This window comes from Leishmania infantum, chromosome 34 (assembly GCF_000002875.2).
Source record: "Leishmania infantum JPCM5 genome chromosome 34".
Taxonomy (NCBI): Eukaryota; Euglenozoa; class Kinetoplastea; order Trypanosomatida; family Trypanosomatidae; genus Leishmania; species Leishmania infantum.
In genome coordinates this window covers 641,490-654,335 of record NC_009418.2, presented here as the reverse complement: position 1 = coordinate 654,335, position 12,846 = coordinate 641,490, and the positions used below count along the sequence as shown (strand labels likewise).

General features: G+C 59.4%; 3 protein-coding genes across 3 annotated transcripts; all 3 read left to right on the top strand.

Moving 5' to 3' along the window:
* Window positions 1-1,132: 1,132 nt before the first annotated feature.
* Window positions 1,133-4,120, top strand: LINJ_34_1540 (conserved hypothetical protein; the record flags this gene model as incomplete). Its single annotated transcript, XM_001468488.1, has 1 exon — window positions 1,133-4,120. The coding sequence occupies one exon, from the start codon at window positions 1,133-1,135 to the stop codon at window positions 4,118-4,120; it is 2,988 nt and encodes a 995-aa protein (XP_001468525.1).
* Window positions 4,121-7,561: 3,441 nt separating this feature from the next.
* On the top strand, window positions 7,562-9,292 carry LINJ_34_1530 (putative tyrosine phosphatase isoform; the record flags this gene model as incomplete). Its single annotated transcript, XM_001468487.1, has 1 exon — window positions 7,562-9,292. One exon carries the CDS (start codon window positions 7,562-7,564, stop codon window positions 9,290-9,292), a length of 1,731 nt encoding a protein of 576 aa, XP_001468524.1.
* Window positions 9,293-10,261: 969 nt separating this feature from the next.
* On the top strand, window positions 10,262-11,095 carry LINJ_34_1520 (conserved hypothetical protein; the record flags this gene model as incomplete). The annotated part of the gene is made up of 1 exon (XM_001468486.2): window positions 10,262-11,095. One exon carries the CDS (start codon window positions 10,262-10,264, stop codon window positions 11,093-11,095), a length of 834 nt encoding a protein of 277 aa, XP_001468523.2.
* Between the last annotated feature and the right edge of the window lie 1,751 nt (window positions 11,096-12,846).

The following is a 12,846-nucleotide window of genomic DNA, read 5'->3' as shown; positions in this document are numbered from 1 at the left end:
TGCCTCTCTGTATTTTTTGGAGGGAGCAATGCTCATTGTGCTCTACCGATGCCTCCTCTATCCCTCTTCTTTCTCGGTTGCCCATGCAGAAGGGGACAAGCGCGAGTGCGCGTGGCCAGCCGCTTCCCTTTCCTACCCTTTCTCTCCCCACCCTCCCCACCCCGCACAGTGCGCCTCAACAAGACAGGCACGCATATGCGCACACAACAGCAATCACGTTGGTTCACAAGACTGTTTCTCTTTCACTGTATTAGCGCAGGGCTCTTTGTCAGGTTTTCAGCTCTTTTGATGCCTTCTCTTCCCCGACCCGACCTGCCCTTCACCTCTTCCGAATTCTTCGCCTCCTCCACAGTCCTTCGCAGTTCTGCCTTATCCATCTTCTCTCTCACATCTCACCGTCAGCTATCGCGCTTGATTCGCTCGAGTTTTTGTGTGTGCGTGTGCGTGTGTGTGTGTGTGTTTGGGTGACGCCGGCCCGCCCCCCCCCCCTTTCTTTTGTGCTTGTGTGTATCTTTCGTCTCCCCCACCCCCCCCTCTCTACAGACACACACACACACACACATCGCTTCGTTATCATTCCCATCGGAGGCTCATTTTGGTCTGTTGTTCCCCACCCTTCTTTTCCGCCGCCGCCGCCGCCGGCCTCCCCGCTCCCTCTCCCGTCTCTGTCGTGCTTTGACGGACGCACAGGAGTACGCATAGACAGACAACCATCACAACGCCGCTTCTGTCCAAACCACCCTACCCCACACCCTCACACTCCCCCACCGCTCTCCCTCGCTCCTCTCACGCTTTCTTGCCCACTGTAGTTGTATAGCTGCTCATAATCCGTTCCTCCCTCACTTCCTTTGTGCCGTGGTGGTTCCAAGGGCTTTTGTGTTGTGGGTGCTGCTATGTTGTATTGCACTGGGACGTTTCTGCCAGTCCTTCTGCACGTCTTCCCGACCACCTCGCGCGCTGGCGTCTAGTTACTTTGTTTGGCGTGCCTGTCGCTTGCCGTGTCGTGCTCTGTGTAACGGTGCCTCTGTGGCCGAGACGACAGGGAGGGAGGGGCGAAACAAGAATCAAATGCCGAACAGGCCGCTGGAGACGCAACTGAAATCATCGGCCCTCTAACTTCTTCGCCTCAGACATGCGGGTCTTGTACGGCACCCCGTTGCCGCCTGGCCTTGTCGCTCCCACGAGAGGCGAGCTGCGTCTTCGCATAGATCAGCTCATTCTGGACGATGAAGTCATCAACCACAGCCCCTTAGTGCAACTCTTTGAAGCCCCCGACTCTGCTAGTGCCGTCGCTGCAACGGACGTAGGCGGGGCAGAGACCGCCACCGCATCTTTTTCGCGCAGCCCAAACCACTTTGTGGTGCCAGTCGACTACTGCTCTGTGGGCCCCATCTTTTGGGGCGAAACTCGTCCCTCCGCACAAGGGCAGCCAGCCACGCCACAACTTCGGCGCGGCCCGGTCACGATGGTGTACCCGATCAAGATGGCGGCAACACAGTTCGGGGCCTATCTCGAGCGCATGACAGAGTCGCCGCAGCAGGGAGTACAGCTCGATGTGTTTGTGCCGTCGAGCTACAGCGGTCGGCCTCCTGTCACGGTGGGAAGGTGCAGGATTACCCTTGACACACTCCAGCCGGGCCACCCCGTGAAGGGGTGGTTTCCAGTAATGCACCGGCGAGCCCGCCTCTCCGCCGCAGAAGCGGACCTGAGCAAGTATGTGGAACTAGCCGTCGGCAAGGTTAAGCTCACAGTCACCGTGGAGTACTACCCAAGCTCGCGACAGCCATCAGCTGAGCCGACTGCGGCCACCAAGCATAAGCGCCACGAGGGCAAAGATGGCGGTCACGTACCACTTCCGCGAGCCAAGACGCGCCGCTCTCACCGGCATCCAGGGCGCACAGGGGAGGATGCAGCGCACCCACCTACGGAGACTTCCTCGACGTCCACAGAGACTGCCGCAGCCGAATCGCCTGTCTCCTCCTTACTCAGCCCAGCCGCCAGAGAAACGGCGCGTCGGCGCGGGCGTCATAGTGGGCATGTAGGCCACCACGGCACGGCCCTGCTGCGGGATAAGTCAGCCGTCACGCACCAGCTGCTTCAACAAGGACTGCGGTTGCGAGCGCAGATGGAGGCAGCAGCTCGCGGTCTGAGCCTCGACAACTTCGATTCTTCAACCGACATGACGGCCAATAGGCACCGAGGAGTCGGCCACGGCCATGTGAGTTTCGAAGATGTAGGAACCGGTGCGCTTGCCGACGACGCCGATGAGGATATCAGCGATGGAATCGGCGTCGTCTACACGTCAGCGGACAGTGACGAGGAGAAGTTTGCCTTGCAGATGCAAAAGGATGCCGAAGCCCGCGATCGGCGGGGCATTCAGCAGCAGCAGCAGTCAACAGTACCAAGCAGTTCTCCTGCCGCACCGGCTGCAGTGGGGCAGCATCTCGTCCGCAGTTCAGCTGTTGGAGCGGCGTCTGAGACCGCCGTGGAGGTGTTGCCCATCGCGAACGACGGTAGTGTCCACGGCACACGAGCTGCAGTGGAGCTGTGCTTCTCCAACTTCTCCTTTGCCCAGACCTCCCTTACGGCGGACTTGCACAAGATTCGCATCAACGTCCGCCTGAGTAGCGATATCACAACGTTGGAGCCTTCATCCGGCCCTCTCTCGTCCTTTGTGCACCCGGTGCCGGTGCAGCAGCCATTCATTTGCCTGCTTTTCGACGTGTGCAGTTTTTTCGAAGACCACAGTAAACTCGTCGTCGAGGCCTACAAGGTGATGAGCGAGCTGGAGCTGGATAACGAGAACGATGGTTGGGACGTCCAGGGACCGCGTCACGTGGCAAAAGAGGAGCTGCTAGGGCTCTCGGTGATTGGGCTTTACCGCCAATCGCGCGCTGTCGTCTTTCGCGACCCTGTTGCCGACACATCCAACGTCTTCGCACAGCTTGATGTACGTGTGCGGCCCCACGGTGTGAACCACAGCACCGCCACCAGCACCGTGCTGGATGCTCCTGCTCAGCAGCAACAGCATCAACACCAAGCATCGTGGAATGTAGTCCGAGGTACGATAAACAGCTCCCTCCGCACGCCGGCGAGCGACGCTGTCCCGCCCAGCAGTATCGCTGCATGCGCCTCAGACACGCGGCCGGCAAAGGAGAACGCTGTCAGCGTGTCGAAGCACAAGTCTTCTACTGAGCGTGGCCACGTGCAGGACGCGTCAGCGGGAGAGGAAGCAAGCTCAATCGCCGGCACTTACCCCCCGCACGTCTCGCATTCTCCAGTGGGCAACTCGTCATCCAGCACCACGAGAGAGCGCAGGCGCCTGCGCGTCGTAGTGTACAGTGCTGCGGAGCTGCCGCGTGTGGCGGTGGCGCAAGGTCGTGGCCACGGCGCTGTTACCGGTAGCGGGGTTGGCCACTTCCCCATCATCTCCGCGCGGCCACGGTCCATACCGGAGGCAGGCGTGGAGGGTGTGACAAGCTACGCCGAGCCGAACTCCTTCGTCACCATCGAGGAGGTGTACCGCGTCGCAGAGACGTGGTGTACGAAATCAAAGACGGCAGCGCCCACCTCACGTGGCGCCAGTGCACCATCGTCAAGCAGACAGTCGATTCACAACTGGTACGTTGACGAGGCGCGCGGCGGCTTTTACGACCGCAGCGCTGTCGCGAAGGAGAGCAGCAACCCGAGCTACAACTACGAAGTGACTCTGCAACTACCGGAAATGACTGTGCCCACGGGTAACGGCACCGCAGCGGCCGCAGTGACCCACGGTCTCGCCGATGTGCTGGACGAGCTACAGCTGGCCGTGTGGCACTCCGACCTCTCCCGCCAAACCTTCGCGGCGAGTGGAACTATCGTCATGAACGGTGGTGCCGGCAGTGGGCATAGCAGGTCGCGCGGGACAGGCGTCCGTCAACAAGAGGAGCACTTCTGGGAGTGCGCGGCATACATGGGCACGTGCCGGGTGGACCTCCGTCCGCTGCGCTACCTCAAGACGCTCGATGGCTACTACCGTGTCGTGTGTGAGCGGACACCTGGAAGCGCGGTAGGGCCGACGTCGACGGATGTGGAGTCAAACACGATTGGCTATGTCCGCCTGAGTGTATCGCTGCAGTGAAGAAGAAACGGAGCGCCGGGCAAGTACTTGGGAGCGAAAACGAAGGGCGAAGGGTACGTGCCGAGGCTGCGACTTGTGCTCTCTGCTCTCCCCTCTTACATTCATCTCGGCGGCACGGTAGAGGGTGGGAGGGAGGAAGGGCATACCAGGGATGAGCTGTGAAGCGTTGCTCCCGCTAAAGTCATGCTTGGCCGCCGCCTCCTTCGTTTGGGGAGGTGTAATCAGCATTTATTTTAGTTTCTTTCTACTGAGGATGGAGGCCTTTTGTGAAATGGAAACCCGGTTCTTTCTGTCTGCTGTGGTCGCCTTGGCTCTTCTGGAACGGGAGGTGCACACGCCGCACGGCGGTGTCGTCACAACGCCTCCGCAGCTCTCCCCTACCCGCTGGTGCACAGATGGTGCAACACAGATGCACAGCAGGTCACGTGCCGCCGCGATGCGCTATCGCGATCATGCACGCACAGATGCGCACGGGCAAGGGGCGGCGGCGCCCTTGCGTGCCGCGACAGCACCCAGCCTGCAGCAGTGGTGTCCACGCCTCACCTGCGGCGAGAAAGAGAAGCACGTGTGTGGTCGCCCTTGCTGCGGGGTCGCTCTGCCGCCCTCATGGCACCTGGCACGGGTCCCGCAACCGTGGAGGACGGCACAGTGCGACGGACGTGAGCACGTGCGCTGGCGCTGCGGTGGCCCGTCTCGTGCGCCTCGCATTTCAGCGTGTCGGTGGCCACTCTGACTTGGTGCACACCGACGGGGAGGTCGAAACCGCATAAACAGCCACGCCAGAGAGGCGCCGACGCCAGCTGCACGGATGGCGGTCCCGGTCACCCGTCTCCCACGCCACGCCGGCATCCCCCGAAACCGCGCCAGACGATGCGGCGCGCTGACACAAGAGGCTCTTCGCGGCAGCCGTCCCACACCACAACAGCACGGCTGCTGAGCTTGCAAGACGACAGGGGAGACCCCGCTCGGCCAGAGCCTCCGCACCCGCCCAGCGAAGCACACCCCGTCGCACGCAACGACCTTGCAGGCAGTCACCTCGGCACGCACGTCTCGCACGCGCTGCACGAGCTACCCCCGTCGGGAGCCTGGCGCTGCCCACACCACACCCTCTGTGCCCCCACAGAACGGCAGGCTGTGAGCTCCCCGTGCGCGCATGCGACACGCGTGTCGGCGGGACCCCTCCGCCCCACACGCACAGCAGCGGCCGGCCCGTCGCGGCAACATGCGGGCAAGCCGTCCAGGCACGCAGCCCCCACTCCACAACAGCGCGAGCGCCGCCATGCACAGCTGGCATGCCACATCGCATCCGCGCATCGCATGCAGAGGGGCGAGGCGCAACAGTGACCGACGGGCGAGGCGCGAAGAGAGCCCACAGTGCATGTGCGCAAAACATGCCGTATCCGCTCCAGCCGACCAAATGGGGGCTCGTGAGGCGCAGATGCCGGAAGCATCACCAGAGCAGCCTGCACTACACCATCCAGTCACGCGGAGTTCACTGTGGGGGGTGGGTGGCGAGGCGCCACGCCGTACGTGACGGGATGCAGCGGCCTTCAGGAGACCGAGGGAGAGAAGCACGGCATACAGGCAGACGCTGCGAGGTCTCACAGGGCCCGGTGGGTGTGGCGCCGATGCGGCGGCAGGACGGCTCGTCCTCGACGACGTGGACGTAGCTGGAGTGCCACATAGATGAGCTGTAGTGTATTATTATTATATTTTTTTTGTAGCTTGTTGCCTGGCAGCGTGACACATGGAGAAGCAAAAGAAAAAAAGGGCTCATGGCTGTAGGTAGCCTGGTTTCGATGAGTGGCACCGGAAGAAATCTGCGAATGAACTACGGTGGATTTCTTGCCGGTGTGCCGGCACGCTTTCGACCTGCGTCGTCCCTGCTTGCGCTTTTGTTTTCTTGTCGTGTGCTTTGTTCCCGCGTCGTGGCCATCTTTGTACCCGTCTGCCTTTCCGCCTCCGGTGTGGGTCCGCAGAAGCGTGTGTGCCCCGTGCGTGTCTCGTGCTGTCGGTGTTGTTCGATGATCGCGCTGTTAGGCCGAGCTCTCTCTTCGATGGTGCTGGTTTTCCTCGCTCGCTCCGTGGGCGCCTTTGCCCACCACCATCTCTGATGGTCGAGCAGGGGCTGTACGTGTGCCACACCGCCCACCCTTCCCACGTTCTCTCTTCTCACGCTGCAATCCATACTCCTCTAGCGCATCGCATGTCACACTCTACGAGAGCCAGCAAAGAGAATAAAATGGCACGTCCTGAAGGACGCATGAGGAAAGGATACAGGAGAGATGAACCTGCTCATATGGCTGGCCAGCAACGAGGAGACGAGACGATGCTGCGACGTCGAGTCTTGTGTATTGGAGGGCCACGTGCTTTCTCTGGTTCTGTTCTTTCTCGTTAGGTTTGTGTTCATCAGGGGTCTGGTGAAATGCGCTTCTCTTCAACGAGTGATGCGTCATTTTCCTTCACGCCAAGGTCACAAAGCAAGGCAGCTGATACACGGACTTGTGCTTGCCTCCTCCGACGCACGTGCACGCGCTGCAGGCGAAGCTGACATATAAGACGCTAATTCCGCGCACCAGCGTATCAGTCCTCACCTCTCTCTGCATTTTCCCTCTACCTCAAGGCAACTCTTTTTTTTGTTGCTGGCGCTCTCATACCTCCCGCCTGTCACCCCAACCTCCGTTGCCTTTCCTTTCCGATTCTCTTGTGTGCTGAACCAAGCCTTGGTTTCCAAACTTGTGGCGCTGACGCAGTCGAGCTGATAAAGGGAAGCTGAAAATCTAGGGAGAACGCAGGAGCTGATGCTGGCGCATGTACAACATCAGCCCCGTCCCCACCACCACCACTTCTGGTTATCCGCTTAGTCTCCGTTTTAATGTGTTGAAGATCCGATTTGTGTGCTTGCTTTTGTGTCGGTGGGTCTGTTCGGAATACACTGGAGGCGCCTACACCACATCTCTCTTTTTTGATGTGCCCACAACACTCGCATCCCATAGCTTCAAATCTTCTATTCCATCGATGCGTCCTTCTTTTTGTCGTATCACGCCCCCCCCCCTCCCGCATCCTCCTCTTGCGCGCGCGCTCTCTCTTGTCCCTCCTTGTCCTCACTCCACATTCTTACGGATATCGCCGATTCGCTCTCTCACTCGCTCGCTCGTCCTCCTTTTGTGTGTCTTCCCTGATTGAGCCACTCGCTCTCCCTCTGTATTGAAAGAAAAGGAAAAAGAGAACGGCAACGAAGCAAAGGGTCCACCTCACTCCCCCCCACACACACACACACCACTACCACCACTACCCTACCCACTCTCTCAGCAAGAGTCACGTCTGCGAAGATACATTCGCCCGCCTCCAAGGAAGCGGCCGTGACGCAGCCGCAGTCTCTTGCGACGCCCCATCTTTGTATGCCGTCAAGCCGTACAGCGCTCGCTGTAGCACAGGGCGATGAACTCCGAGCTCGTGGACATGACACCGCAGGTGCCCACCACATTGTGCGAGAAGGTGGAGCACTACCTTCGCGACCGCACACGGTACCTTCATGTGCAGAATGAAATCCCGCAAGAGGTGACGAATGAGCTTGCCATGGTGAACAACTACTACGTGTCCGTTGCCAACCCGCAGGACATGCGTTTCACAAACCCAGGTGAAACAACTGTCGACTACGTTTGCCGAATAGTGTACAACTTTTTCCTTAGTCTGTACGTGCAGGCGGCGCTGCTCGTGCCCACCTTGTTATTTCTTCTTTTCATAGCGGTTCGCACACACCACTCGCCGATGTTTCTACTCGTCTACAGTACCGTGATCGACATTGAGGTGCTCTCGATGTGGGCCTACGAACGGGGCGCGCGCTTCGCCGCGAGGTTCTGGTGGGAACTCGCGTGGCTGATCGTGGGGCTTATCGTGACGAGCATCCACGCGCTTTCCCCGGCAAACGTCTTGTGTGTGCTGCTGCTCGTAGTGCATTGGATGTTCATGGCACGCATCACCGTCATTCAGGTCTCCCGGGCACTGCGTGTGTTTTGCGCCTCCGAACGTCGCTGCTACATTGCCGAGGGCGTTGTCCTAGACATGGCATACATAACCCGCAACGTGATTGCGATGGGGTGGCCGGCGAGAGGAACGGAGGCTTTGTACCGAAATCCGTGGAATGAGGTGGTGCACTTTCTCCGCCGCAAGTACGCGCGCCTCTCCTCGCACGTCATCACGCTCTGCTCGGAACGCTGCACCGCGCCGTTCCCGCGCCAGTCTACCTACCCTGTGGATGACCACAACCCAGCGGAGGTGCCTCTCATGATTTCCTTTTGCTGCGAAGTTGCTGACTACGTCATGGCCGACCCGTACAGGCGGGCTGTCGCGGTGCACTGTAAGGGTGGCAAAGGACGCACTGGCACGATGATCTGCGCGTACCTCATGTACTGTGGCCAATGCCGCAGCGCCGACGCTGCCATGCGCCACTTCAGTCTTCTACGCAGCCGCATCGGCGCGCAGAAGCTGCAAGGCGTGCAGACCCCCTCACAGGAGCGCTACGTTCGCTACTTTGAGCGCCTCATCAACGAACAGCCTGGAATGATAATCCCGTCTCACCCGCGTCGCGTTCGCCGACTCGTGCTGCACAACATCCCGCCGCTTTGGGTGCGGCGCGGAGTGGAGCACTTGTGGATGACCGTCATCGTGAAGCCGTGTACCGAGAGGCGCGTCGTATACCTCACCAACCGCACCGTCACCTTCAACGCCGCAGTTCCGGACTCGCGCACGTATAACTGGCGCACCCAAATCAAAGACCTTTTCCACAATGACGAGGAGGTGGTATACCAGGAGGCCAACGAGATGGACGCGACGGAGAGCGGATGCACTGGATACCTGCCAGACGCGCGGTCTTTTCGCGTTATGGGAGCAGCCGGGGCCACGCTGGAGCTGGCCTTCCCGGATGAGATCCCGGCCGTGGATGGCGACGTCTGCTTCAAGTTCTTCTACTACAAGAACAACCCGAACCCACTGCGGCCGCCCGTGCAGTTCTGGATTCACACCGGATTGGAGACACACTCGACGATTCGGCTCGAGCGCCGAGATTTGGATGGGGCGTTCAAGGATACGAGAGGTGACCGCTACCCCGCCGAGTTTGCGGTGGAGTTGGTGCTCGAGGATGCGCCAGGGGGGTACACGGCACGCGAATGATGGCGCCGCTGGTGATGAACCACTGCGCCCACCAATGTAGGCGTGCGTTGGTCTGCGCCGCAACGCATGCGCCTCTCCCTTGGGCCGCCCCCTGACCTCCGCTTGAAGCGTAGGTCGCAGCTGGTGCACAAGTCTTCGGTGCGACTTTCCTAGGTCCTTCACTCCTCCTCTCTCGTTTGTATGAGTAGGTGGCTCGCTCACAGGCTTACATAGCTGTGTGTCACGTCTCCGTGAGATCTTCGTGTCGAAACTGAGAGGAGATGTGCTTGGTATGTCTGCTCTTCTACCTTCTGTGCGCTGATGCGGTTGCACGCTTGTGTTTGAGGCGGGTAGAGCGAGAGGAGAAAGGGATGCGCTGAAAGCAGCAGCGCCGGCGCGGTGTATCCTCACGAAAAAGGAACGAGGAAAGGTCAAGAAAGCTGGTGAAGGACGTGGAGCTTGGCGCACCCACCCTTTTCCGGAACCGCCTCCCACCGGGGTCCCTCGTACCGCGCTGATCAGCCTTGACGTTTTTTTTTCTCTATGAGGCCTACCGGTGCAAGCTCCTAGCCCCGAGCAAAAGGCGCGCAACTCTACGGTGCCTCTCGCTCGCCTGCGTACGCGACCCTAGCAGTGCCCCTGCCTAGGCCTTTGCTTGTCCTTCGCTGAACTCAAACGATGATGGACAAGCATGCTCCCCTCCCCTCTCCTCCTGTCATTGTTTCGCGTCACTCCCGCCATTTGGCAACACATGCACTTCACGCTCGCCCCCGCCCCTCCTCCTGTCCCTTTGGCTGCCTGGTCGGGCCTGCCAGCGCGTGCACTCCTGTAAAGCGCTACCGCACCCTTCCTCCCCCCTTCTCCCATTTCAGCGCTCCACAGCTCACTCTCCTACACCCGCTCGACTGTCCACCCTAATCACTCCACATCGACTTACCTTTGTGTCTGCGCATACCATTACATCCGCGTCTCTCGCTACCGCCAGCTGCAATGCCCGTCTTGGAAACAGGTGAGCAGAGCGTGAAGTCAGCCTACCACTGCGCGACCCTGCTCGACAACTGGGATGAGGACCGCCGTCAGTTCGGTCAGCCGGTCCCCGCCACCAGCGGCACTGGCGATTTTGACCCAAGCACAACCTACAACGCATCGTACAAGTCACTGACAGCCGCACAAACCGCGGAGGCGAAGCCGCCCGGCTGCTTTGCCGCCGAAGCGCCACGCATGCTTCTCTTTCACCACGGCGACATTGGCAACATCGAGACCTACTGCTACGCAACGTCTGAGCTGGCGCTCCCGGACCGGAAAAGGCAAGTCTACACCAACGACGAAGTGCTCGACATGCCCGGCGTCTCGACGCGTCGTAACAAGACGGCGGCGCTGCAGCGGTCTACGATGGGCTTTACCGTCAGCTGCAGCGGGCACGGTGGCACCTTAACGAACGGCTCCTGCGCCGATGAGGTTTCCGCAGCGGTGCAGCGAGAGGTAGCCTACCTCCAGTCCATGGCCAGTACTATGCTCTCCACCCGGTACTCCACAGGTGACGCGCAGACCTCCACAAGTGACTCTGGCGGCGAGAGGGCCGCGGCAAATAGCGGAAGCAAATACGCGCCACCGCGGCTGCTGCCAATGGGCCGCGTTGCGGAGCGAGAGCGGTTGCTCACCACCAAAAACGTCTCTATCGACGCCACTGGGGTGTACGTGTTTGACAACTTAGAGGCCTACCCGCTGACAAGCAGCCAGTGCGTCGGCAAGATGACCAAGTCGTGCGACAACCCAATGCACAAGACGTGCCTTCGCGTCCACTACATGGAGGATGACTACTAGCCGCAGGGAAAAGCGCCAGGGCTGTCGCGGTGCACACAGCGCGACTTCTGGCTGTTTTTTGTTTCGTCTGTGACGTGTCTCCGTGGAGCTTCACCCTTCGGCGCGCGGACCGTGCCCCCTCCTCGCAGGGTTCCGCAGAAGCCTCTCCCCGGGCTTGCATGCCCTCTACCTCTCGTTGTTGTTGGTCTGCATCGCCGCCTTTGGAGTGTGCGCCCGCTGTTGTGGCGTTTTTCCAGCAATCTCTTTTTTGTCTGTGTTTATTTGATGTACACTACCTCACTGGGCCACATTGGGCCTATGTGAGTCGTGCCCCCCCCTCTCATGTGGTGTTTCCTTCAAGACTACTCTGTGCCGGTGCCCGTGCTACCGCGAATGAAAGCGGAGAGCAGAAATTCGGAATGCCGCGTATGTGCGGCTTCTGCTCTCCATTAGAACCGCCTTCATCTTCGCTTTCTTGATATGCGTATGCCAAGATCTTTCTCCGCCGCTTGGGCAATACGAAGTGAAAGAGTCGACCGTGAAGGTGCAGGATAACCGCTACTGCCTACCAGTGCCGCATGGTGGCACGTTTGTGGCTGCGAGACTGATGTGCACGTCCTGCTCGACGGCGGAAACTATGGAACACGCTGCTGCAGCTGCCGCTTCTCGTTCTGCTCTCAAGCTGGAATCGTACACATGCCGCCGTGCTCAAACAGGTCGCTTGACGTGAAAAATGCAACTTAATCATGCTCATCGTTGGCATTCTTCCGCCTCCGTTCACGAATCTTCAAATTCTCTTTTCTCACCACCACTACCACACACAAGCAGACATTCTCTCTCTCGTCGCCGACATCTTTACACTTGTCACGCTCTTCTTGTCATTTGTGCCATTCACATCGAGAAGGCTTTCTCACCTCACTGAACGCCCCTCTCGCTCCGTTTCGTCTCGGTATCACGTGATTCGGTACCCATTTCGGCATCGTCTACATATCCGGTGTTCTGACTTTTTTTTTGTTTTTGCTCTCGCCTCTGTCACCGGCTACTCTTTTCCCTTCCCATTTGTACGCTCGCCCTTCGGTGGACGCGGCTGCACATCCCTCCACTAGCACGATACCCGCGTCGCTTCCTACATTTTACTCGATTTGTTTTTCTTTTCCTTTGACTGCCACGGCGCCTGTAGTGTCTCTGCCGTTTTCTGCCTTCTGTTCTTGTTCTAGGGGTCTGCAAGACTGGTGTTATCCTCTCTTTCTCGCTGTTTTCCTCTTTGTTCCTTTATCCGTAAAAACCTCCTACCTAGAGAGGTGCGCTCGCCGCCATTCCCGGCCTTCCTGCGAACTTCCACCTCCGACGCTCCTGCCCATTCTGTGCTTCCGCTGTCGGCAGCATGGCCCCTACCATTTGCGTCTGCGTCGATGATGACCTCTGCGGTGCGGTGTGTGATGTTCTGAAGCAGCTCGAGGGCAGGATCTCCGCAATCGTGTGCGGCACCGATGTCAGCTGCTTTGCTTCTGTGAAGGCAGACAACGATGGCATTTTCATGGTTGTTTCGGGGAGCTGCGCCCACGCTGTCATCAAGGATCTTTGCGACGACTATGACAAGGAGGAGCGTCGCGTGAAGCTCATCTACAGCCTATATGCCGGCGTCGACGCGTACAAGCTCTCGGAGCTGAAGCAGGAGCTCTCCCGCATCCTGTTCTGCAACGCACAGGGCTGCTGCTCCAACGTTCTGCAGAGTACGTCGTATTCAGCATGCTGTACTTCAATCGGCCTCC